The 27,393-nt window shown below is 28.2% G+C and overlaps 2 protein-coding genes and 1 long non-coding RNA gene across 11 annotated transcripts; 2 read left to right on the forward strand and 1 right to left on the reverse strand.

Annotated features, from left to right (window-relative positions):
• Positions 1 to 184: 184 nt before the first annotated feature.
• On the forward strand, positions 185 to 5,380 carry LOC122716737 (eukaryotic translation initiation factor 3 subunit A). Its single transcript, XM_043940090.1, has 5 exons — positions 185 to 349; positions 1,016 to 3,685; positions 3,766 to 3,995; positions 4,066 to 4,313; positions 4,422 to 5,380. The coding sequence occupies exons 1-5, from the start codon at positions 301 to 303 to the stop codon at positions 4,522 to 4,524; spliced, it is 3,300 nt and encodes a 1,099-aa protein (XP_043796025.1). The 5' UTR covers positions 185 to 300; the 3' UTR covers positions 4,525 to 5,380.
• A 491-nt stretch (positions 5,381 to 5,871) lies between these two features.
• On the reverse strand, positions 5,872 to 27,321 carry LOC122716841. 9 transcript variants are annotated; one of them, XM_043940288.1, is made up of 9 exons: positions 27,060 to 27,321; positions 22,710 to 22,867; positions 20,289 to 20,393; positions 18,752 to 19,930; positions 18,263 to 18,621; positions 15,789 to 16,055; positions 7,468 to 7,656; positions 7,159 to 7,294; positions 5,872 to 6,710 (listed from the first exon to the last, which is right to left on the reverse strand). In XM_043940288.1, the coding sequence occupies exons 4-9, from the start codon at positions 18,772 to 18,774 to the stop codon at positions 6,572 to 6,574; spliced, it is 1,113 nt and encodes a 370-aa protein (XP_043796223.1). In that variant the 5' UTR covers positions 18,775 to 19,930; positions 20,289 to 20,393; positions 22,710 to 22,867; positions 27,060 to 27,321; the 3' UTR covers positions 5,872 to 6,571. The 9 variants fall into 9 exon arrangements, with proteins under 9 accessions (XP_043796223.1, XP_043796222.1, XP_043796221.1 ...); XM_043940287.1 differs by lacking the exon at positions 22,710 to 22,867 and adding an exon at positions 26,407 to 26,672; XM_043940286.1 differs by lacking the exon at positions 22,710 to 22,867 and adding an exon at positions 26,407 to 26,672 and having other exon boundaries at positions 20,222 to 20,393.
• Positions 12,002 to 14,720, forward strand: LOC122716842. Its single transcript, XR_006347103.1, has 3 exons — positions 12,002 to 12,145; positions 12,500 to 12,630; positions 14,556 to 14,720. It is a non-coding gene; the product is annotated as an uncharacterized LOC122716842 (long non-coding RNA).
• Positions 27,322 to 27,393: the final 72 nt, after the last annotated feature.

Genomic DNA, 27,393 nt, shown 5'->3' on the forward strand with positions numbered 1-27,393 from the left:
AATAACTTTAATATATTTATTATTTACACATTAAGAATAATAAACTTAATTGTTCTTTTTAAAATATTTTATTGATATTAATTATTCTTAAAGTACTTAAAAACGAAATTGTTGATTTGACTTACATATTACAGGAAGCCATTTTTCTGTAATAGCCGTCTTTCATCCGGTACACGCGGTCGAGGTCCGCTGTGACAAACGTCGCGTGGTAAAAAAAAGTAAATTCTAGATTTTACATATATATTAGCGGATTTTGCGATAAGTTGTATGGTGTGAAATTAACTATATCCGTCTGAAAAAATGGCGCGATATGGACAAAGACCAGAAAATGCTCTAAAAAGAGCAAATGGTACGTATACTACTTCGTTAACAAGATATGACATGGCCGATAGCTATTTAATCCATTTCAAAAATTCTTTTATTTTATTTATTTAAAAATTTCACAATCCATATTATTTTGCCTCCAATGCATATTTATACAATATTGGTTAATCATATAAGTGATATTTTCTACTTGTTGTATAACGTTTATATTGTCTACAGTCACGTCTATCATGTCTCTAGATTTTAAAAATATTAATGTCTAACCATATGTACCAAAAATAAAATAATCGTGCAAGATTAGCACTTCGGGAACAAAATGCAATAGTAAACAAAATATAACATTTGCTTTTGCTACATACATTATTTTAATTTATTGATGAATTATTTGATGAATTCAATGTTTTTTTTTATAAAATAGATAAAAATTTTTGTACTCTTCAGACATTGAAAATTAAAAATTTTTCTTTTTTTATGTTATTAACATTGAATTGACTTTGATAGTATTATATCTATTTATTTATTCTATTACATAAACTTGACCTATATTTTTTATAACTATTAACATAGTTTATAAGAATTTATATTAAATTATTATAAATATTGAATCAATAAATTACAAATCAAAATAATTATTAAATTATTTTTATTTAAAAGCTTAAAAAAACATTTATTTTTTTTTTTTTTTTGACAGAATTCATTGAAGTAGGAAAGCCAGCTCGAGCATTAGATACCTTGCAAGAAGTCTTCCGCAACAAAAAATGGACATACAATTGGTCAGAATCGGTATTAGAACCTATAATGTTCAAATACCTAGATTTATGTGTAGAATTAAAAAAATCACATATAGCAAAGGAGGGCCTATTTCAATATCGAAATATGTTCCAATCAGTGAATGTTGGAAGTTTAGAAAATGTTATACGTGGATATTTACGTATGGCAGAAGAGAAAACAAATCAAGCACGAAAGCAGAGTCAACAAGCTGTTATAGATATAGATGATCTTGACAATTTAGCCACTCCAGAAAGTATTTTATTATCGGCGGTTAGTGGTGAAGATGCTCAAGACCGAAGCGACCGCACTATCCTCACACCATGGGTGAAATTTCTATGGGAATCTTATTGCCAGTGTTTAGAATTATTAAGAACCAATGCTCATGTTGAAACATTATATCATGATATTGCACGCATGGCCTTCCAATTTTGTCTTGAATATAATCGTAAGACTGAATTTCGTAAATTATGCGAAAAATTACGAAAACACTTAGAAGAAATTTGTAAATTACCAGCGCTTGTTTCTAATGTTTCCATGAATAGAGCTGAGACACAACAACTGAACTTAGAAACGCGATTGAACCAACTTGATTCTGCAATACAAATGGAGTTATGGCAAGAAGCATTCAAGTCCTCTGAAGATGTACATGGTATGATGAATTTATCTAAGAAACTTCCAGTACCAAAAACCATGGCCAATTACTACCAAAAATTGGCTATGGTTTTCTGGAAAGCAGGAAACTATCTTTTCCATGCTGCCGCATTATTTAAATTGCTGCAGCTTTCCCGTGAAATGAAAAAGAATATGTCTTTGGAGGAACAACAAAGAATGGCCAATCGTGTCTTATTGGCTACCTTGTCTATCCCACTGCCATCAGCTCATCCTGAATTTGATCGTTTTATCGAAACAGACAAGAGTCCATTAGAAAAAGCTCAAAAACTCGCAACGCTTTTAGGACTTACACAACCACCAACAAGAGTTTCCTTACTTAAAGATATCGTTCGTTTAAATATAGTCAATTTAGCATCACCGCAATTACAAGAATTATATTCGTGGCTTGAGGTTGAGTTTCATCCTTTAGAGCTATGTAGCCGAGTAGATTCCGTTATTCAGACGCTACAAGCAGATGAAAGCAGTCCTTTGATTCAATATATCCCAGCCTTGCAAGATGTAACTCTTGTACGTTTAGTTCATCAGATATCACAAGTTTATCAAACAATAAAATTTGCTAGGCTTTTGGAACTAGCTAAATTTACGACAGATTTCCATTTGGAACGTCTACTTGTAGATTGCGTTAGATACAATGATATGCAAATAAGAATTAGTCACGGGAAAAAATGTGTGCATTTCGGAGTCGATTTGTCGGAAGCGCAGAGGGAAGATCATCCTGATGGTCCCGTGTTACAAGCAATGCCTTCTGAACAAATTCGTTGTCAACTTGTAAATATGGCTACTGTATTACATCGTGCAATTAATATTATTAATCCAAATAAAAAAAAGATGGAGCGTGAAAAATTACGTGCCGCCATGGTAAGCCATTATCATGAAACCAAAATGAAGGAACATCAAAGAATATTAGGAAGGCATAAAATTATAGAGGAAAGAAAGGAATACATAGAACATATAAATACAGTTCGTGAAGAAGAAGAGATGCGAAGACAAGAAGAATTACAAAGACAGCAAATGTTAGCAGAACAAAAAAGACTTGAACAAGAGAGAGAAGAACGCGAGAGAAAACGACAACAAAGCGAGATCCAACAGATTAAGGATCGTCATTTGAAAGAGAAGATGCAACAAATATCTCAAACTAGTCATGGACAGAAAGTTTTAAAGAAATTGGATGAGGATGAAATCAAGAAATTAGATGCAGAACAAATCGCAGCTCGAGAAGCTGAGGAATTGCAGAAAGAACGTAGGGAAATGCAACAAAAATTAAAATCTCAGGAAAAGAAAATTGATTACTTGGAACGTGCCAAGCGTTTAGAGGAAATTCCACTTTTAGAAAAAGCAGTTGAAGAAAAAATGGAATTAGCTAAGCAACGTTGGGAGCAGCAAGAAGCTGAAAGAATTGCTGCGGCTATCGAGGAAAGACAGCAGGCTGTCGCGACTCGTGAACGTATGGCAAGAATGAAAGAAGATCATGATATTTTCCTGGCGAAGATTTTGGCCGAGCGTAAGAGTATTTATTTAGAAAAACTAAAAGAATTCGAAAAAGTGCTGAATGAAGAACGAGTTAGCAGATTGTTAAAACGTAAGATGGAACGTAAAGCTGAACGCAAAGCCAAATGGGAGAAGGAACGAGCTGAAGCTATTGAAAGAAGACGTCTAGAAGAATTACGAATCAAACAAGAAGAAGAAAAACGACGTTTGGAAGAAGAAAGAGCTAAGAGAGAAGAGGAAGAAAGATTAAGGCGTGCAGAAGAAGAAGCAAGGGAAGCTGAACGTTTAGCCAAAATTGAAAAACAAGCAGAGATTACTAGAGCTAGAGAAGCCGAAATAGAACGAAAATTAGAAGAGGAGAGACAGAGAGATAAGGAAATATCTGATAGGTGGAGACGTGGAGATCGTCATCGTATGCAAGAAAAACCAGGTATATATATTTATTTATATTATATGTTTTTATAGTTTTTTAGAGATTACATAATTTTTATACTGTTTATTTGATTATAGTCGAAATGTCATGGCGTCGTCCTGTTGATGCAAAAGATGACGGTATTAAAGAAGAATCGACTCGTTGGAAAAGACGAGACGCAAGAGATATGGACAATAAATGGCGTAAGGATGATGATAAACCGAAAAAAGATACCAACGAAAGATGGAGAAAAGATGATTATGATAAAGATGATACAAGGGATAATAGAGATCGAATAGATAAAGATCGTGGAATGGATGGACGTTCAGTAAGTATAAAATAATATAAAAACTTTTAATAAATTTATAAATAAAACATGTTCGTATTTAATTTCACAGATGCGTGATATTTCACGTGATCCAATATCTGATGGACCTCGTAATCGTGGTAGAATGCCTGATCGCCGTGGTGGTGGTGGTGGTGGTAGTGGCGGTGGCGGTGGTAGTGGCGGCGGTAGTGGTGGTGGCAGTGGTGGTGGTAGTCATCGTCGTGAAGAAACGATGCGTAATATTAGCAGTCAAAATTGGCGCGATAAAAGCGATGCAATACAAAATTCACCTCGAGACTTACCAAGACGTGATGAAAAGTAAGCATATTTTTATTAATTCAGATATTAATTTTAATAATATAGATTAATGTGATTATTTTAAATATAATATATATAAATCATTTAAAAAAATCTTTAAATTAATAGACGAGATGATTCTAAAGATGACAGACTTCCACCAAAACATGACGAAAGAAAACGACCACCAGAAGATGATGGACCAGGTTGGTCACAGGTGAGCCGACGTTAACACGGGGTCAGCAACAATCTATAGAAACAACGTTATTATTCTTCAAGAACAGTGCATAATATGCAGTTAGACTTTTGCCTAAAAGTACTTGATGGGCCCAACTCTACTGTTTTGTGCACCATTTCATTTCTCTCCGAATATACTTGTAATAAGAGTATCGGGAAAAAGCACAAAAATGTATGGGTCATAGCCAATTCATACATTCGTCATAAGTTAAAAAAAAAGAAATGCAATGTTAATAGCCAATGATAAGATTAAGTTTTTATGATTTTTCTAATATGACAAGAATTCGACTAAATCGACTACACTGCATTATGTTTATTAGATTTGTAAAAAAAAGAAAGTGAAAAAACTCAGAAAGCTTGAATACAGTATATATATATATATATGAAATATGAATTAATGTACAGAGAAGAAGGGATTGGAGAATAGTATGAATATTGACGATATTGAATTGGCTAGACTAACTTAATGACAGAGGTTAAAAGTCTCAAAACGTTAATAAAGTTCTCTTGTATTCTAATTATTACGTTAATTTTTTATAAAACCGGAATACAATCGCCGTAATATCTTCTCTCTGAAAAAAGAAAGTAAAATAAATAATTGTGTGACTTAGAAAGATCTACAATAATCTTCCGCACACATCCGAGGCAACGATTTTTAGCTTGTATGATAATGCAACAAAGTTTTGAGACAAATGTAAAAGCAAACCTTTTTATTATGGTATAAATGCAGATCTACGCATCTTATCTGTATTGTCTTTTTAATTGTTTTATTACATTTATGATATAGTTAATTAAGATACTACGTAATAAATAAATCACTACAGAGTATCAAACTCCGTTTCTATTTACAACCTATGAAGTTTTTTTTAATCGCCTCGTAACATAAGCACAACCACAAACATATGGATAAAAAATATAAACACGTCATTTATTTTATTATTCATCTAAAAGGCAAGATGTGCATATATGTTATTTTTCTTAGATTCTAATTATTAATCATATTGTAAACAAAAGAATGTTGAAAGTTTTTAAAAGAAAGAAAGATTAATAAATGCAAAAATGAATGTTTTTAGATGCATAAAAAATAAAAAAAAAAAGAATATTTAGATTATAAATTGACAAACATAATTCAACAATGATAAGAAAAAGAACTACTATTATAGTAGAATAAATTGCGCTTGACACGTATACAAAATATTAATATATTTGTAGAAGATTTTTAAAGAATTGCAAACTTAAATTGCTTATAAGTTAATAGAAAAGATAGAATATCCTACAAATATATTAACATCTTGTATATTTATATTTAATCGAGATATTTCTTGCAACTATTACAAAAAAATATAGCATAATTCAACATCATATATAGTATATACTTTGTATGCTATATATACTATATATATATATATATGTACTGAACTTTATTAATACTAATCAAAATATTTCAATTTACGCAATATTACGGTGAAAATCCATAACTTTGTGTAAAAATCATCAATTACATAGCTTAGTTTTCACTTTCGATAATTTCAACGGTCTAAAAATCCCGCGGTTATATTTTTCAAATAGAACATTTAATTGGAAATTACAGATCTAATCAAAATGTATTTTGACATAATTTTGATAAAAATCGACGATAAAAATTATATCTGCTATTTCTACACTCAATTTGATAAAATGTTTATAAAAAATCTTGATTTTTCACGAATTCGTCTATTGGTTACGAATAATCTTGAATAATTGAATTGTATAAATTGGATATTTTCAGAAAAATTTTATATTACAATTTTTATTAAGATTATATTATTATATAATAATTCTATTAACGTGCTTGCTCCTTTGTTTCCTTTTAATACTACAATGTTAAGTATGCTAACATTTAGGAACTTGTCGTTTCTCGAATAGTAGAATTATTGCAGTAGAATCTGCTTTCTGCTTAATCGATCCTTGTTACCTCGTCGCACACTAACAGATATGAGCAGCACTCTGTAATTTTTGTAATGGATTTCTTGTCTCTGAGATCTGTCTCAAGAGTCCCAGGTTCAATACAGCATTATTGCCGCAGCAGTCTTTTCCTCCAATGCCGGAATTGTCTCCAGACGTTCGATCTTGTCTCGTCCTGAGCCCCAACCGACCAATGCTATGCTGATTAAATGTACTACACCAGCGCATACAACGAGCCTGAAAAGAGGATAATAAACGGAAATTAAAATGGTTAATTATCTATTTTATTTTTTGTGAAATTTGAAATTTTATAATTTTATATTAACTAGAAAAAAGAAGTTATATTTTATCTTAGAATAAGATTTTTTATTTTTTTCTAATATATTTAGAAAGAGTTAAAAAATTTAATTTATATTAGAAATCTTATTTTAATTTATTTATTTCAACAATGAAAGCTAAAAGATTATGACTATGAGTATGATTTACATTTACTACTCATAATTTGACAAAGTTAAATTTTATTATTGAGAATTTTAATAATGAATTGAAATATACAAAATATTTTAATATTTAATATATAAAATTTGTCAATAAAAATACAAGATCATTGATAGAAATTTTTGTCGAAATTTTCCATTATGAACATATTCTCGTTTTCGAACAAAAAAATAAAAAAATATCTTACCAAAATGAATAACCAAGCTCAGCAGAACCTTCACTGGTCCACATATTATCAATGTCCTCCTTAGGAAGTACATTGAAGTATAGCTTTGTGTAATATTGCGCCAGCCAAGTGCTCGTACTCGCCATGCACATTAATACTAAATTAAATACCAATTATAAATCAGTATATCAAATATTTTATATTATAATTGCGCAAATAATTCAATAAATTTTTATTTAATTCTCAAATTAATTGAAAAAAATTTCTTTTTTAAATAAAAAAGATTTTAATGATTATAAATATTAAAAAAATACAGGAATTTTAACTTACATGTTAAAATATTTATGAAATATACTCCAGGATCAGAAAGGATCTTGGATCTAGGTGAAGTGGCTGTATTCAAAACAGCGAGTAAAGCAGCTAGACCAGCAGTGACAAGTGCAGCCGAGGTTGTCGTTAAAGTACTTATCCAAAGTCCCCAGGACATCACTGTGGGATCTTGCTTGATCATTTGAGGCACTAGAATAAGACAAACGATTACTTTTTATATGATAAGTATAATAATAATATTTCAATCTTCTTAGTGTCAGGAAATCAATGATCCAAACTTCATTATCTCATATTTATGTTTCAAACATTTACATTTAAAATTTGCAATTAATCACAATATTTTCTACATATACAGAATCATAATTAAAAATAAAAAGATTAATATAAACAGGATCTGCTTATATTTTTTTTTATAATAAAATTTATTTATTTTATCTTCTAAAGGAAATTTTATTTATCTTCTAAAAGGATTCTTTAAGACTCTTATAAATAATTAATAAAATTAATGAAATTAAAAATAAAAATAAATATTTAAAAATTATATTAATTTGAGATAACGAATTGTTATTATTATTAAATAACATTATCATATTATTAATCTAAGCAATCCATTATTATCTGTGAAAAAGTTTCATTCACTTTAGAATCCACTTTTTCCGAGTAAACCGAATCTCACTTTGGATTGGCGTGCAAACTGAAGTTATCGTGGCACATAATGAATAATTAAACGTGCAGTAAATACTCTTGCTTTGGCCAGTTCAAGTTATATTGCATCGCAAATAACGGATTATTTAATTAGCCGCAGGCGAGGTTCTCAGTGAATCGCCAAGTTAACAACTTGCGTCCACGAAAGGACATCCGAAGAATTTTTCAAGAGTTACGACTTTTCTCGACTTCGACGTAGACTCGAAGCATTCAGTTCCAACACGTGAAACAATTGTGAATTTTAATAATAAATATATAAATTTTTGAAATTTCACATTGATAACAAACACATTGTATTCATTTTTCAATTGTTAACAATAGAAAATTATTAAATTCTAATTCAATTCCTCTAGAAAAAACTGTTAAACATCAGATCAGTGATAAACTTTCAGCATAAAAAGAGGAAAAATCGACAAGAATAAAACGAAAAAAATATGTGTCCAGGATTTTCATTAACCATGAAATTTTTCTAAGAAAAAGACATTCTTCAAAATTAGATGAAGTCTAAAAAAAAATATCGAACATGATCAAAATGAATATTACAATTTAATAAAAAAAATACATAAAAGTAACCACAATTAATTAAAATAAAATATGAGAGGATATAAGAAATATAATCCATGACTTTCGTTGACCGTGAAATCTTGATCATTTCTGAGAAAAAGGATTTTAATATTCTCCGTGGTCAGCATCTGAGAGTAGTCGATGATACGAGGCAGTTGGACACGTGAAAGTCGACCACGAGGCAGTGTCGTGGATTTTTGCACATTCAGAAACCAGTTTCTGCTCCTATTGTTACAACCATCTCGGTTATTCTCGCGCATGGAATCTTTCCCTCGGGCCTCTTTTCTCCATTCAATCGTTTCTTCTGTTTGCCTCTATGCATGAATGTCGCAAAAGTTCTTGCCGCTAATGAAATTTCCGATGACAAGATATTAGAAACGTATACATTACTTATTTCTCAATTGTCTGTCTATTATTAAATAATTTAAATAACTAATAGATATGAAATTATTAACTATATTTTGATAAGAAATTGTTTTTTTTTTTATTTCATTATATCAAAAAATATTCTATGATTGTTTAAAATTTTATCTTAAATTGTAAGTTTTCAGCCAATAATTAATAACATTAATATGTTTGCACTTAATGTAATCGAATAAATGGATTTTCTATTTTCTTATTATATTATCTATGATCAATTTTTTTTTAGAAATTATAATTTAGTATTCAATCATTAAAAAAAAAAAAAAAGATTATCAATATAAAATTTCATTAATAATTAACGATTCATGAATCCTTGAAGATAAATCTTGTGATTCGCAAGAAAAATAAAAATCCATTAAAAAAAGGGGGAAAAAAAGCAAAAGAATAATAAATCCCTTTCACTTGTAACATTAATTACAGTATTTTCAATGAATGATCAAAGCGAATATGCTAGTTGCGTGCATCAGCGTAATTAATTCTTTTCTCGATTATCAATTGATTATACCCAATAGACAAGGACGAATGGAATTAATAAACGTTTACACTGATCCCATTGCGATACGCATACCAATGACCGATACAACAGATACGATAAAACGAAAAAGCTGTTATTGGCCTCACGTTTAAAGGTAGTAAACTATACGATAGTTAATCGTGCACATCACGCAACTGTCGTTACATACACGATCAAATCGTACGTGTCCCTTTGGGATGATTTTCTAGCTCGATGAAAGAGAAACATTTTTTACGATGCGTGCCAAGAATCTCATTGTCCCTATCAAGAGAAAGAGAGAGACAGAAAGATGGCTGAACTTAATACGATGATAGCTCGATATAGTTTTTACGTATATATATATATACAAAATTGATTGATAAACAGGGATTATATTTCGATGCAAATTAATTAAAACAAGAATTTTTAATAAGCTTGATATTCGTTAATGATGAACTTTATTATTTGTGTATTTTGTTAAATTATGTGTGTTATGTGAGATTGGAAATTATAATTTTCTTAAATCCATAATTATTGTTACTTATTAAAAAAAATTGAAAATGAAATATAAGGAATGATATTAAATTTTAATATTGAAATTAAATGTTGTGGAATGGAAATATAATTTTTTTTTTTTTTTTAATTTAGAAATTATCCGCAATGAAGAATTTTAATGCGGTTGTTATTCGATATTTATAGAATCGATCATTATTGAATAGGAATACGAGAAAGTAACAAAGAAAATATCATGTTTCTAAGATGAAAATCATTTGTAATTAGAATGGTAATGTGGTTGATGCTTTACATTTAGTTGCCACTGGATCAAATTGCTTGGCCACGAAGCTCTAATTACTGTTCTGCTGTATTCTCCAGTTTCCATAATTATAATCTGCATATTGAATTTTGAAGTTGTAAAAGAATGTAAAATGAAGTATTCGTTAATTTAAAAATTATATTAAAAACAATATTGAATGAGATTAACCGAAATTGTTGTTTTAAAAAGAATTCTCACATTTTTTTCTCATATAATATGTAATTAACTTGTCTATGAATAAGTATTTTCATATGAATTGCGATGAGAATGTGAAGTTCTTGATAGACGGTCAAAATTTTGGGAACAAATAGGAGCGAAGCAGAGAAAGATATTGTACTATTAGAATGCAATATTAAAATGGATACTGAAAGAAACGAATATCTCGAGAACAGACAAGAAATGTTACAAGGAAATTGGTTCTGTGGATTGAGTACTCAATACGAAACTAAAAAAAAAAAACAAATATATATATATATATATAGTGAAAATTTCTTTACAGAGTAGACGTAACGAGATAAAAAAGATTATAATTTAAAAATATTGAAATGAATCTATCGATATATGACACCCTATATTGATGATTTTTTATTTTATTTGAGAGAATAAGAGAATAAGGTCTTTTTTAAAGATGTTTATAAAAAATTGTTGAACAATTACTATATTGAAATTTGAACATTATGTGAAAATTTTAATATTTATTTATTAAATGTTTAAGCATTTCATTTTCAATTTTTCAGAATACGAAAATAAAATATAAAACAACATTTGAGTGATTGAAATTATAATGACCGAAACGATAAAGATAAATATCTAGTCTGAAATACATTTTGAACAATGAATTGTATAATATCTACTAAGTGGTTGTCATGTCTGATGTATACACTACCACAGGTATACTTATAAATGAAATTCATTATAATAATAACACCATTTGAAAATTGTAAGATAATTGACAATTATATGTATAAGAAAAAGTTGTTCAAAAAAGATCAAATAAGGACATCATAAAAAATCAATAAATTAATCTAATTTGATATCAATATTTTTTTATAAATTTTAATATACAATATCAATCACTATAAATTCCAAGAATCGTTTATCCTAATCTAAGCTATTTTTTTAAAAGTCTAAGTACGTAACTATCATATTTATATACATTTGAATAAATAGATTTGATTGATAAATTGATTAATTGATCATTTATATATTTTCAATGTCACGAAAAAATTTGGAACATGAAAACATAGTTAAGATAACAAGCATATTTCATATAATTTCCCTTTTAGAGGACAGCTTTTTGTGTCCGGTCTCTTGCGAAAATTATGCCGCGACCGAAGTGCGTGAGACGAACCGTTATACACGGTGAGCCCATAAAATTGTTATTCAAATGTTTCAGCTGCCGGGCAGCGTACCCTAGGGATTACGTGTACCGACTGAGTTCACTTTGAGGGTAAGATGCTTGGAGGGAAAGAGAGCGAAGTTTTCGCTCGAGTGCCCGACCAGCATTGTACCACCACTTATGGCACGATAACAGTTTCCTCCGACAATAACGATTTCAGTATCAGGATGACAAGACACGCGAGCATTATAAACAGTCTCGTTAGTCGAGTTCGATTGAGAAGCTGAGAAAAATTCTTAGGCTCATACATGTGAACTCATTACTTAATTTTTAATTTAAGGTATAAATTGCATTTCTTTTTCTTCTTTTTCTTCTATAATTCTATGAAACTTGAAGAAATTTTTTAGTAAATTTATTTAAGGAATTTATTAATATCTATTTTAAATAAAAAAAATTTATTATGATATGTTTAAAATATGAAAAAAATTGCGCATGATATTTGTACAGAATTTAGGTTAGGTTACGTTATGCAATTCAATGTTTATGTATGCTCTTATTATCTCTCGCTTTGTCTCATAGCATATAATAGAGCATTGTAAGATGATTTAAAAGGAAGATTAAAAGAATTCTTAAGAACGATCAAAAAATAATTCTAATATATTGAAAGTATATTGAAACTTAACTTTGATTGTAGAAATAATTGATCGAAAGATGTTTATCTTTTCTCAAGTGGTGTACAGAAAATTTGAGTACAAGAATAATATGTTAAATTGAAAAACAATTGATTTTTTATGAAGATTTATCTTAGAGATTTTGTAATAAAAGGTAAACAACAATTAAAATATGTTCTTTTCTCGATAATCTATAATATATATTTATTACCGATAATATATATATATTTATCACATAACATATATGCATGATATATATTTAAAAATTAAATCTAATAAATCATTAAACTCTAAAATTTATTATAATTATTGCAATGACAACAAAATTTTGAAATTATTATTCATATTTATATTTTTATTATCAATTATTGTCATTTCAATTTTTTCCATAATTCAAATCAAACTTTAAATTGAAGAATAATGTCAAGAGCGAAGAATCAAAACATATATGAAACGAAATCAAAATATTCGTATTTCATCATCATGATCAAACACAAACAATGTATGTATTTCTTAATAAGCGAATGAGTGAATTATCGCGAGTTAACAAGTCTAACCTTGTGGATCGAAAATATGAAATATATTGTGGATGAAACGAAATTGATCCAAGCGTAACGATTAATATCAAATGGTAGATTTATAGCGGATAAACGTGCGACTTTGCTGTTTACCATCTCCCACAGAAATCGCGTGCAGGTACAGTTATGCTGAATGAGATTCTCCGGTCTGGCCAACTATCCGATACAATTTATGGCCTCAGTATCACATTGGATACCTGAAGCACCAAAGAGAATTTTCCTCGGTGTGATTCTCTGACTATAACTCGTAGGCTATTATTATTCCATCGTTACATATCGAATTGGCAAAATTAAAATCTCACGCAATCCTTAGAAAATGATTATACATATATGTATATATACATACATTCCCATTACTCGTTAATTTTATTCTCTATGATATATTTTTTTTAATAAAAATAAGAGGCAAATTAAAAAATTTTGAAGCATTATTAAAATCTCTAATTCAGTAAACAAAATATTATTATATGAAACGTTTAAAATATTTTTTTCAATAAAAATAAAAATTCATTTTAAAAAAATTTAACAATAAAATTTTCTCTTGATCTTTGGCAATCTAAGTTTATTTGTAAATTTGATATATGAAATATAAGGAAAGCATGAATAAAAATATACGATTCTCTTTCATAGAATAAGTTTTACGAACTTTATCATATAAATTATGAAATGATTTTTCGATATAAATAACTTAATACTTTCTTATATTAAATAATGAATTACATCGACTGGTGCATTAAAAATTATGATTTTATTTAAAAAAATTAAAATTGATTTTCGTATGACCTCTATTAAAAAAAATTTATCTATTTAAAGAAAATTAATTAACATCCCATAATATATCTCATTATATCAAACAACTTTTACGAGAATATATATATATATCTTTTTAATTTTTTTTTAACTTTTCAATCTCTCGTGAGACATTTAATTTTTTCTAATTAAATGAAACATTCTATATAAGCTATAAAAATATATTACGTTGTAATTATAAAATATATAATTATTACAGTTCATTATCGATTGGTTACGTCCAAGATAATCTTGTCCTCTCAAGATAAAATTCTCACCCCTCGCATCGAAGAAAAGTTATATAAAACGAGTTGTTGGTGAGAAACTCGTTAGAAACTCAAATTAGTCAACGGTGAACAGATTGAATAATTTAACGTGTCTAGTACACGATTATAGCGAAAAAACTACGTGGCCGGTATTTTAACTCATAAACTTCATCGTAAATTGAATTGAGCAAACAATACTGACTATTCTCGTAGGAAAGTTTTTGCGTTTAGCAATCACGGGATGCTACTACCCGCATTTTAGATGTTTAAAAAACCATTGAATTCCGTGTTTGTTCGTGTTGGAAAAATTGTTATTGGAAATATTTCTTACAATGTTGAAATAAATATATCTTTATAACATTGAGGCAATCAAGATAGTTATTATTATCAAAATCAAATATTCATTAATGAAGCGAAACTGCAAATAATTTAATTAATTGTTATAGGTAGAAACTGGAGAATGGATGATGAATTTTTGGATCATAAAGATATCTTAAAATACAATATGTGAAAGAAAATTTTAACGGGAAGAAAATAAGTTCAATTAATACTCGATAATGTACTTGTTATTGTATAAATAATGTATGTTTGATGAAAGAAATATAAGAAGAAGAAAATAATTATTAATTGTAATAATTTATTTAACTATTTCAAAACTGATGGAAAGATAAGTTTCAAGGTAATTCTTGAAAAGAATATATAATTGTTATAATCTTTTTTACCATCTATTAAGATATAATATATAGTAAGTATATAATCTTATAAAGGAATAATTAGAAATGAATCGAATTTATTTATTAAAAAATTATTAAAGAAAAATAATTAATGATTGTATATGTATAATGATTAATATTGATTAATCTTAGTTTCTAGGAAGTCTATAAAATTTATAAAAACTAAAGATATAAAGATATAAAATATAATATTTGTAATATAATACAACATGGATTTTTCTGAAATTCAGCATTTCAATCATATTTAAAATTATATTAAATTTAATATTAACAATATTACAATTAATATTAAATATTTCTCAATACATAAAAGAAAAGGAATTCATAAAAAATAAGTTATTGTAAAATATTCAATTGTGAAAATTAATGAATAAAGAAAGTTCATTCGTTTAAAGTCATTTGTTTTTGTCATTATCTATGCTTGTTTATTAACAGTAGATAATAACAAAAACACAATAAAATTCATCAAAAAGAAAATTGAATCATAATAGAAAAGAAAAAATATAAAGTTTCTCTAAATAATCAATAGTAAATAAGTTTTCTTTTCTTTAATTATTGAATATTGAAAAAACGAATAAAGAATTAATAGCAAAGAATTTATAGCAAGAAAGAGATAAATCTATTTCTTTTTTTACAAAAATAGAAAAAAAACAACTTATATGGTTATTGTTTATAAAATATTTTCTGTTAAATGCAAGAGAAAATCTACATTCTTATTGCATAAGATATAAGATCATAATCTATAGAAAATCGTTTATTTTTTTTAGATATATTACACCTATAATAGCTCAAAAATTGTCAAAGACAAATTTCTTTTGATACAAAAAAAAAAAATGTTTCTATTGAGATCATTATATCATAAATAATTTAAATAAAATTTATTTATTAATTGTTATTTGATTAAAAAAAAATCGAATCTAATTAATTATTCTTGATAGAACTTACCCGAAATATGATAGGTTCTCCAACCATAAGCGACGTTCAATTCCTTCTTTCCTTGAAGAAGGCCGAAGTGAACTCTGCCGGCACTTTCTTGAGGGTTTGGAGTTCTGAAGGGTCGTGCTTCCACCCAATGTTGCGTCACCAATGCGGCGCAGACTAATCCACCCCCCAGCAACGAAAGGAAAAACGTGGCAAAAATCGTGCCCCTTCGAAACATAGACGTCATCCTTGGATCACGAGGCAACCCAGTCTTCGGATAGTTTGAGATCACTGGACAGAGGAGAAATGAAAAGAAGTGGCAAGTAATACCGGATGCGTGACTCGCATTCCTTCCATTCTGAGACCGACCAACCCGTGAAACTTCAATGAAGTTTATATACTGTGACAGGAAACAAGTTTGTGTACCGCGGAATTCCATTGTGTAATTAAACTATGGTACATGAAATTTGGTATATGATAAGTATGCATCGTTGTTAGCGATGAGACGAATGTGTCGTTCAACAATTGGGATTAAAAAAGGGATTTAAAATAGAAAAGAGATAAAATAAATCTAAATCGTGTGATGGTAAAGAAATTGTTAAATAAATGGTAATTTTCATATATATAACATTAAAAATTTCACAAGTTTGATTCATAAATTTGCAGATAATTCAAAAAGATTTTCAAGAAATCCAAATTTCTAAAAGATTATATAAGGATAAAAAATTATCCCTATTCTTAAAATTATGAGAAATTTCATACATCAAATATAAAAGAATTTTAGAAAATTTTAAACAATTGGGCGTTATGAAGATTTCAAAAGATCAGACAAAATTTATGATTAAAAAAAAATCTAAAAAATTCTAAAAAAGATTGCAAATTCTACTGTTACAATGTTACTAATATATCATAAATTGAAAAAAGAAATTAAGATTTTGGAAAAATTGAAGAAATTAATAGTATCAAATGTTTAAATTGCAAAAACTTTGTAAAACCTTTTGCATTCTAGAATTATTAGAATTTTTAAAAATTTTTCATATTTCTAATGCCATTTCCTTTCTTTCTTTTAAAATCTTTTTAAATTTCTCTATATTTAAAATCTTTAAAATTTCAAAATCTCCTAATATTATATTTATATCATTATATTTCTAGAATTATTGAAATATTATTTAATCTTACCAATTTAATCTTAACCATATTTAGAATTTTCTATATTCTTACAATTTGATTCGTCATGTAATTAGAAATTTCCCCAAAGGGGAATCTTTTTTAAAAAAAGCTATTTAAATTTTTTTAGAATCTATATTCATAAAATCTTTTGGAATTCTCATACCATTAAAATATTTAGAATTTCTCAATCATTGAATCTCAATCTTGGAGTCATTTAAAATCTTTACAAGATTTTTATTTTATCATTAAAGATTTCATTTAATCGATATGTTATATCGCGTCATAAACTTAAGAGATACGTGAAAAAATGTCGTTCTATCATTAGTGCATAGTACATACAACTTGTTTCCTTGTATGTGCAAATGTGAAAACCATTCGAAGACAACACATATCTCACGTCCAAATACGATGTCCGTTTATCGTTGACGGGTCATTGGAATGACACCTTATATTTGGAGAATGTTCCTTTCTCTTCAAACATTTTCTCTTTTCAGCAAAGCATCGTTTCAAATGTTTTGCACATGTGCTACCTCTGCAGATAGGAACAAGTCATTCTCCGCGTAGGCATCGGTAGTCTACTTGACGACAGCAAGTATTTAAATAATGTTACAGAAACTATGCCACTTTCGCAACAATTATCCGGTTTGTTAGAAAAATCTGTTAGCGTGAAAGCGTCTCAACCAAAATGTACAATTACTTTTTTTGGTTGCAAACTTTTTCATCCTTTTGATCCTACTTATATATAACCAATGTATGATCTATAATCTATATGATAATGTATAATCTATAATCTATAATTGTTGACAATTCTAAGTTTCTTCTTTTTCTCATAGTAATGTATACATTATATATAGAATGAAAGAAATAATTTGATCATTTTTTGATAGAGAAAGAAAAAATATTTCAAAATTGTATAAAATTAATCTAATCTAATTTATAATTTATTAATTCTATATCTAATATCATTAATATTGGTAAATTTTGCTAAAGAACTCAGGATACTTAACATTAACACTAGTATTTTTGAAAAGCTAGAATAAAATTGAATGTCCCAATATCAATGAAAAATAAATTAGAATATACATGCTATATTTCTCAAATCATAACTATTATAATCACGCAAATAACGAAAAGAACTTTTGGAACAATCTAATGCTTATTTCCTTTTTTCATTGAAAACAAGTGAAATAATCTAACATGAGTTCTTAAAAACAAAAAAATATTGTATTGTACAATAATGGCCACTTAAGCTCTATTTGTATAAGATAATAACACATTAATATTAATATAAAAAAGATGATCAAATAAAATGATAAATAAATGCATACCTTGTCCTTGATTCTCAACGAAGTGAACCTGACTAAGACTCCTCGAAAACTCTCCTTGTTTGACCTTCTGCGAGAAATCGTTATTGCCAAGCCTCTTGGAGAATTTGACGCGACAATTACTCCGAGGTTTCCCAGATCTTAACAACGACGGCGGTCTCGGTCTCTTCGCAAATGTATACGGAATAGTATAAGGTTGCGCTACGTAAAAATAAATCGGCCGGTAGTCTTCATGAAGATGAGGCTGCACGAAGCCACCGTTCGCCGGATAGTGGCTGCTGTACACGCTCGGTGCTCCGTTGCTATACGCGTACGAGCCCGTGTAGTGGATATCGTAGTGGTTCGCCGTGTTTTGTGACTTCCTTTTCACCGTTTTGAAAAAAAAAAAAAAAGAAATAACTTCCTTTTCGTTGGATAAGATTGTTTATTAAAACTGCTCTACGAGCGCCATTGAAATTGTTCGATTGAACATCGTTACGAAGTATTACCTACTTTGTTATTACTTTTTTTACCATTTGTCTATCGCTAATATCTGTTATTAAATCTTCCCTTTCTTTTTTATTATAGTTATGCGAGTAAATTATTATCAGAGTGGTTGATTTTTGTTGTAAGATTTCTTATGAGATTGAAGTGGGATCCGGTTTACTTTCTTTTTTTTTTTTTTTTTTTTATGACTTTTCTTCCACTGTTATGAAGCTTCTTCCTTTTTATGAACCGCGTAACAAGTGTCTGAATGATTGATCGGTTTCTTGGTCTCTTCAAACGTCTTTCAAGATCGAGATTGCTTTTCTCTTGAGGAAAGTGGTATTCGATAGCCTATCAATTATAAATTTCAGGTAGATTCGCTTCTCGAACTGGAAGCTTAGACTGGTTATTCTTTCAGAGGTTCTCAAGAGGGAGAGAGAGAAACCCTTCTGGCGTTTGAACGGGAATTCCTTTCCCGGCGATTCTTTATCAAGGGATGTGATTCAAGCCAGCAATTGAATTTTTCACCGGAACCGTCCGTTCCACGTACAGGGGAGATCGTTTCTCCACAAAACTCTCCTCTACTGTGGGTATTTTAAATGAGAAAATTGCCTTCTCGCTTTTCTTTTTCTTCTCCTTTAATTGTCGATTAAGTGTACGCACATGTACATGTCTGAAAGTTTTCAATCCCTTTGATCGTCACACTCCCTGTTAACTCAGAGAACGTTGCGATTTGCATATAAGAGTTGAAGAGTTTTGTCGTTGTTTCCCACATGTGTTTCCTTCCGGCTGTTTTGAATGATAAAGGGAAATCCTTCTGAAGTTAGAGTTCCCTTGCTGTTTCTTTTTCATTCATGAATATTCTTCTCTTTCTGCTTTTCACATAACGTAATATACTCTTTCTTTTTTTATTTTCCTTTCTTCCTTTATTTCTTCTCTTTTCCTTTTTTCTTNTTTATCCTTTTCGTATCTTTTTACGACCACTTAAGTCACACAAGTCGTTCTTTACCGAGCGGGGTTAAAATCCCAAGGTGCTATTAAGATTCCCTTTTCGAATTAAAATTTGATCATCCTTGTTACGACAACGTGGGGCTTCCAGTGCATAGTAATCGCATTAATTGGACCAAGTTCGTTCCAGTGGAATCGTGAAAAGTTTAACGAACACCTCGCTCTCTCTTCCCGTTAATACATTAATTCTCCTTGCATCTGAAAGATGTCGCAAGTGGTGATAAGTATGAATCTCTGTTATATTGTATTGAACTTACTATTCTCGAATTTTTAAAGGAAAAAAGAGAGAGAGAGAGAGAGAGAAAAAATACAAAGGTCGATCAGCACTCGAGGATCGGGGATGATCTCGTTTCTTCTATTTCGCAATAAACTACAGAATCTGTGAACGATCAGCACATATACCAATATGGAACCGTGTCAAGCTACGTATAGCGCACCACTTGACCGCTTTTTTTCCCTCCTTTCTTTTCTTTTCTTCTTCCCTTTTACCGGAACTTATTGTGTCGGATGTCGCGCGATTTTGTATCAACCGTGTTTCGGGATTCTATTTGAGTACTTGAGCCAAAGTCCAAATCTCTCGATGGCGGCGATGTGCAGCGTGATCTTTCCTTCTTCTTCTTCTTCTTCTTCTTCTTCTCGCCTTTCGTTCACGTTGTGCCAACTGTAAACAATATCGTCCACGTAAATCGTGCGCTTAAGAAGGTAAGATGTATAAGATGAAAGAATTGATGATCTTGCCGCAAGAAAAGAGAAGATACAAGAGTTAAATGAATTTATAAAATTATTGTATTAATATAAAAAAGTATTAAAAATGGAAAAATAGATATTTAGATGATACGATAATTTAATAAATAATAATTTTTATATAGTAATTAGTAGACATTGAGTTGATGATTTTTAAAATTTAAATTTTTCAAAAATTTTTCAAATTGACGACTATTCTTAATTTCTTCCAAAATACCAAGAAAGTGGTTATTCTTTGTTGATAATAGATAATGAAGTATCAAAAATATCGTTCTCTGTTAAATGCAAGATAGATTCTGTTAAATCGATTATCTTTTATCAATATTAATTAACATATGATACATAATACATGATATATTTACGATGAATTGTTCTTTGTATGATATAATACATAATAATGTTTCAAAAATTGTTATACGAATATATATGTATATAATAAAATATGTATTTCGAAAATAAGTAATCAAATTTCGATATCATATCTATATCTATTCTATTTCATTCTATTATTTTGAAATAATTTTTTTTAAACTAATTCAATGACGGGATCATTTTTTATTTAATGATTATAACTAATAATTAGATAATGAAATTTAGATAAGTTTTATTATTTTATTATATTTATATACGATACATGTGTATATTTGTATGTTATTATCCAACAATCATCGTATTCCAAAGATTCATTCAAAACATACAAGTTCGAGTTAATATTATTAATAGATTTAAATCCTTTAGAAGTATGGAAAAAATTTATATATCTTGAGAGAGGAGAGTTTTGTTTATATAGAATTCTCTTCCATTGTAGCTAGAAATTAGATATGTATGTATATAAATATTATTTTACTTCAGTATTTCTCAACGTATGGGTCGTTATCTAATCATAATATTGGACAACAATACAACAATTAAAATTTTAATGAATCTTGAAATGAAAACTCTTCAAGCTGCTATGAAACACATCAAAATATGAATAAGTTATATAAGTTTATTTTTATATAATGATTCCAATCTATTAGTTTTTTAAAAATTTTAAATTATAAATATTTGGATATTTCATATTTATAAACATAGTATTACAAACTAAAATTGAAATATATAGAAATGCTATTTTATATAATATCAATTTAATTACCTATTTCTATATATTATAAATATTCTATCATCTAGTATCAAATATTGAATCAAGATTTTAATTTAATTGATTGATTAATTCTTACGAGTAAAAGAAATTAATCATTAATTGTTCATTAAAAATATAAATTGTTGCCCTATCTGGTGCATATAAATATTAAATAAATAATTAAATCCGATTGACGATTAATCTCCTGTTTTATATTATTGATATTTCATTTCGATTGTACATTACTTTAATCGTTAATCATTATTGCTATTTAAATATTTTATATTGTAATCGTTAATCTTTAATTGCGTTAAATATTGCCCAACATCGATTTCTGGAATTACAAAGAAAAGAAAAGAATTTTTTGAATAAAAATCTTTGATATATTTCACATTTTTCTGTTTATTTAGCAGTGATAAATTTAAATATCTAAAAAATCTATCACGAAATCAATCAAAAATGTAGAATTATTAAAACAAATGAAATTCATTCGAAAAGTTTGTTGTAATTCCTATGTTATATTTCTAATCCTACTTATATTCCAAATCTTCTGTTTCATTTCAAATTTTCAATAAAATTAAGCTAGAATTTTGAATTTAAATTTTTAACTCATATTATTTATAATTAAAAATTCAAAGTTAACATTTTTATTCCATTTTTAAACCTAAAATAAAAAATAATTAACTAATTGTTTTGCATAAACTTTTCAATGTTGAATAAAATAAGTAATAAATAATAATCTCAATGTAATTTAAATATAAATATAACTAATTATATTATATATATAATTTAAATATTTAATGCATTTCTTTCTTAAACATTGAATGCATTATTCCTATCCTGTAAATCTCTGTATGTATTGCTAATTTATATAACTTTCATGATCTATTTTATTATCCCTATCTTCAATCCTTCTCTAAAACTCATAACATTTTCAAAAATACTTATTATCAAGAATTGATTTCTCTATTTAATTAATCAAAATTATGAATTCTTCAAATCATTAATTTCATTATCCATTATAATTGAATAATATTATAATGAACCTTTCGTTATTGAATAATTTAAGTGTCTTGCCAACAGCAAATCTATAACGAAATACGATTTCACCTAACAAACGCATGATCCATTCCCAATGTCCAAACGGTGTTGATTCATCATCCTGCTTTTTTCTTCATTCCTTTTATCCCAGTTATTTTTCAATGTTCTTAAAATGAGTTTACATTGGCATTCATGAACAACGCCGTCGGGTAGCATTCTTGACGTAACTGGAACAGCAATTGCACGAACGTAATATATTGCATTCACACGTCCGTGTATTGCGCAGGCGCATCACTTTTTACAAATTGTTTAAGGTTATATCGTCCGTTCCTGTTCCGAACGGACATTGGTCGGAAATATATAAGTATAATTTGAACTAATTCGCACCGAATAAAGCGTGCATAATGTGAAAATATTGGCACCAGTTTGTTTAATGATAAAATAAAAAACGAATAAATTTCTGGCTAAGCAATTTGGATAACCGATCGATGTTTTTGCGGCTGAAAAAGAGAACGAATTGGGTCGAAACTAGTCTCGATGATTGCCACGGTGATTTTCGTAATCGAAACCTTGACGCGATATCGCTGACATTAATACCTGTTATGTTAATGAAAAACGATAACGACCCGCAGGATCTATCTTGAGACCAGCTTATACCGAGATACTGGCAAGGATAAATGAACGCTTTAATAGATATTTTTCTTTTTATCGATAAGAAAATATTATAATTACAGGACGATTAAAATATTTTTCTAATACGTTTTATATTATCTCTACAAAAAATATCGTATGAAATATAATTACCAGATGTAATCTTTATGTATATGCATAATTTATTTTATAAGCATTTAAACTATAGAACTGATGTAAATATCATTTCAGAAGTCTAAATGAGCTAATAGATAACTCCTTCTAAAATTTAATTATAAGTTTACCAACTGGGTTATAGATATATTAATTGAACAATATACATTGGTATACATATAATGTATAATGTATATTACAGTATTTGAACAAACTAGAAAAGAATAATTTTAAAGAATAAAAAATAAACAAAAGTTGATTTACTTGAAACTTATTTATTAAATTATAAATAATTTCATTTACTAGATTATACTTGGATTAGATATTGAATAAAACGAAACTGAAAGATACATAAAATATAGCAAAGCATTTCATTTTCTGTCTTTTTATTTAATAAAAAATTAAATATTTATAACTTGAAAAATATTTTAATAAATTAAATACTAATTTTTTATTTGTTTCAATTTCTAATCAATTCTTAAAAATTTTTCTACTTTGTTCAAACAATATGGTCTTAAATTATTGCATCAATCTGCAACACGAATAGTATCATAATGACATTTTTAACGTAGTCTATATTCAACAATCAAAACAATTTAACTTTCGCTAAGTTTATTTTACAATCTCCCAATAGATATAGATGAACATGAACAGATGCTTAATCATATAAATGAGAAGATGAAATAATTAGAATTGATCTCCATTATTAAAAGAACATTCAGCGTTTTTTTCAGTATCTTTAGTTTCTGTCGCGAACAGATATATGGAACGTACAAAGAGAAAATAGGCAGGAGAGACGAAGGAATCACAGATATGAGAGAAAAATAGCAAACGTCGCTAGAAAAAGTGAGAGAAAAGGTCGATCAGAGAATGGCTGACAGAAAAGAACGAAAAGTAGCAAAAAGTAAGAGAACAAAGGTACGCGGATGAAAGAAGCAGAAATTGGTAAAAGTAATATAAGAGCAAGGAAAATGCAAGAATGTATGTGACTAAATGTAGAGAAGCAGGATGATGAGGTCGACTGAATGCCGTTAGACCGTGTCGTGATGCAGCTACATACATACTTATATATACATATACGTATATCTATATAGCTTCGTGTGAAATATCATCGCTCATAGAAAAGAACAAACGAAAAGCAGAAAAATAGAGAAAGAGACAGATTAACAAAGAGAGAGTCACCGACGATCCGAATTCACGAATCTGTTCGTGACAGTTTTGCATGAGATGGAACGCAAAAGTATAATTCTATTGTGGCATTGTCCACATTGTTCATGTATTGAGACATTGTTTCATTCGTTTCGATCGTTCTTTTTTTTTTTTTTTTTTTTTTTAATTTAGAAAAAATTAAGTGAGATCAAAAAATGGATAGAGAGACGAAATGATCTGAGAAAATTATCGATTTGATATTTTCATCCTTGATATTTTACCTTTTTCTAATTGTTTCATTTAATTACAATAAGATATAATAATATAACATTAGAAAAGAATAAACAAGGGATGTTATTCTCTTAGTATCTTGGCCGTGTTTATAGATAAAATAATTAGAGCAAAGGAGAAAGTGCAGAAATTTTGAAAAATATGCATTTAGAGCGTTTACACAAAATTTCATACGAAATTGCATGAATAATAATCATAATAATTATATATTCCGTATAGATATATTAAAAGAGGAAAAAAAGATTAATTAAGTTTCGTTGAATTTCATATATATCGCGTATATAATATAATTGCATTGTATATACGGTATTTTCTCACTAATCTATTCTTTCTACAGAATTTCTCTTTTTACTGACGTACATCGACAGAGCCGAGATAGCTATCTTTGGTATGTCTTTCTGAACGTAATGTGAACCTCACACACGATATCTTGGAATTTTTTTCCTCTCTAGTAGATTGACTCGTTGTTACAACCGGTCCGATTCGCAGATTTTTCTTCTCGCCTATCGCAACTCTTTCGACATATGTATACCGGCCATTTGCTTCAGGGCATCGGATAAAGATGCATCGTGGTCCACTATAGCCTGCGAAACTAGGACACGTAATCATCCCACCACTTCCTCGAGACCAACCTGTGTTTCTTGTTCTGTTCGCTCACAACTCTCGTAATACGATTTAGAAGATAATGAAGGTAGAAAATCGATTGATTCATGCCATTAAATATAATTTTATCATCAATTTTACATTGAAAAATGTCGTCAATTGATATTATATATATTTGGATTTATGAATTTTTGTGAGATAAATTATGATATATTTACAACCGTAAATTAGTACGTAAGTATTGTAAAAAGAATATCTATTTCATTCTTAATAAACATAAAAAATAATTAATAATTATTATATAATTATAATAATTGATAACAATAATAATTAATATGGTCTATTGATATGGTGATTAATATTGTATTTTCATTTTTTTTAAAAATATAAATTTTAAAAAGTTCTACTCTAAAATTGTATTTTTTGAAATGTATTACTATTAATGCCAAGCAACGATATATTTTTTTATTTTAATTTAGAATAGATATATCTTGGCGATGTGACAAGAATAAAAATAAAACATAATTAATTATTATATTTCTAATATTAATTTTATCTGAAAGTTTTTAATTCGATTAAATATAAATTAAAAAATATATTCGAATTCCCACTTTCTTGTTATTGTAATTAAATCCATTTATCTGAGTCTAAGAATAACTATCTTAAAAAAATAAAAAAAAAAAGAGAGACAAACGATGAGAGAAAGATAGTCACGAGTAAGTATAATATAATTTCTTAATGATTCTTTTAGAAATAATTCTATCATGGAATTTTTCTCACGAAATACTTTTATATAGCATAAAATATATAATAATTTTGATATAATTAATTTTTGTTAACAAATTAATTAAATAGAACTAATAAGATGAAGTTATTAATAATTACGATTGAATTTTGGTGAATTTCAATTTTGTCGCACCTCAAATTGCTCGACGTTTGAATCTGCACGATGCAACAATGACCTCATGAATAATTTAACACGCCATTGTTTCATTGGTATGTACTAATAACATCACGTCAGTTGTAACGTATCTGACACTGATTCACTCCGTGAATACGTTTTTTCTTTATTTTACATTCGGTCACCCATGGCTTTTATTTTTAAAAATTGTTAAACCCGGATGCGTGCGATTTTTATCGATCTTGCAATATCGACACGATGCAACAGTCACCATTTCTATGTAACTGCAATTCCACATCACTTGAAATTAAAATGGATCTGCATACTACATGATTACGATTCACTTTCAATAAGACAATAAAAGTTAACGAAATGTAAAATTATATAAAAAATAAATTAATTGCTAATATAAAAGAGCTATATTATTTGTAAAATTAAATTTATTTTTTAGCAACATCATTTTTTGAAAAATAAAAATCAAAAATTCATCCATTTAATAATTCCATGAACTTTTATCTTATTTCTCGAATTAAGATTAGATGAAGCATGAGTAATTTAAATATAATTTCTATTCATGGAAAGAAAAATGGATATTTTTCATTTGCAATTTATAATAATGCAATATAAAATTTACAGATTAAATATAATATTAATTATTAAAAAATACTAACAATCTATTCCTACAGAAGAAATTATTGAAGAAATAAGAAATGAAGAAGTACAAAATTTTGCCTGCATTGCTTTGGCATCATTTGTGTCCCGTTCCGCTTCTCTTCCACGTTGAAAAATCTTATTTCACAATTCAAATTTGAACTAATTAATGTTCAACATCCATTAATAAATTATTAATTTTTTTTAATCGTCTTTCTAACACAACACGTTTTCATCACTGTATTAACACAAATTTGTCGTAATAATTAGAAATGCAACCGCTTCAAGACGCATTCACACGTTCTAGAGCGTCTCTTGAACTGAATTTCTAACTCAGGCCCTGACTCTTTATGC

The sequence above is a fragment of the Apis laboriosa genome, unplaced genomic scaffold (assembly GCF_014066325.1).
Source record: "Apis laboriosa isolate Shangri-la unplaced genomic scaffold, ASM1406632v1 scaffold49_cov149, whole genome shotgun sequence".
In the NCBI taxonomy this organism is placed as follows: domain Eukaryota; kingdom Metazoa; phylum Arthropoda; class Insecta; order Hymenoptera; family Apidae; genus Apis; species Apis laboriosa.

Excerpts from the sequence above, each read along its gene's own strand:
- LOC122716737 (XM_043940090.1), top strand. The coding sequence starts at position 301 with ATGGCGCGATATGGACAAAGACCAGAAAATGCTCTAAAAAGAGCAAAT. Across the intron at positions 350-1,015 it reads TGCTCTAAAAAGAGCAAATG|AATTCATTGAAGTAGGAAAG; the intron begins GTACGTATACTA and ends TTTTTTTGACAG. Across the intron at positions 4,314-4,421 it reads TTACCAAGACGTGATGAAAA|ACGAGATGATTCTAAAGATG; the intron begins GTAAGCATATTT and ends TTAAATTAATAG.
- LOC122716841 (XM_043940282.1), bottom strand. The coding sequence starts at position 18,774 with ATGGTAAAAAAAGTAATAACAAA. Across the intron at positions 16,056-18,262 it reads CGTTGAGAATCAAGGACAAG|TGATCTCAAACTATCCGAAG; the intron begins GTATGCATTTAT and ends TCCTCTGTCCAG. Across the intron at positions 6,711-7,158 it reads GAGCTTGGTTATTCATTTTG|GCTCGTTGTATGCGCTGGTG; the intron begins GTAAGATATTTT and ends TCCTCTTTTCAG.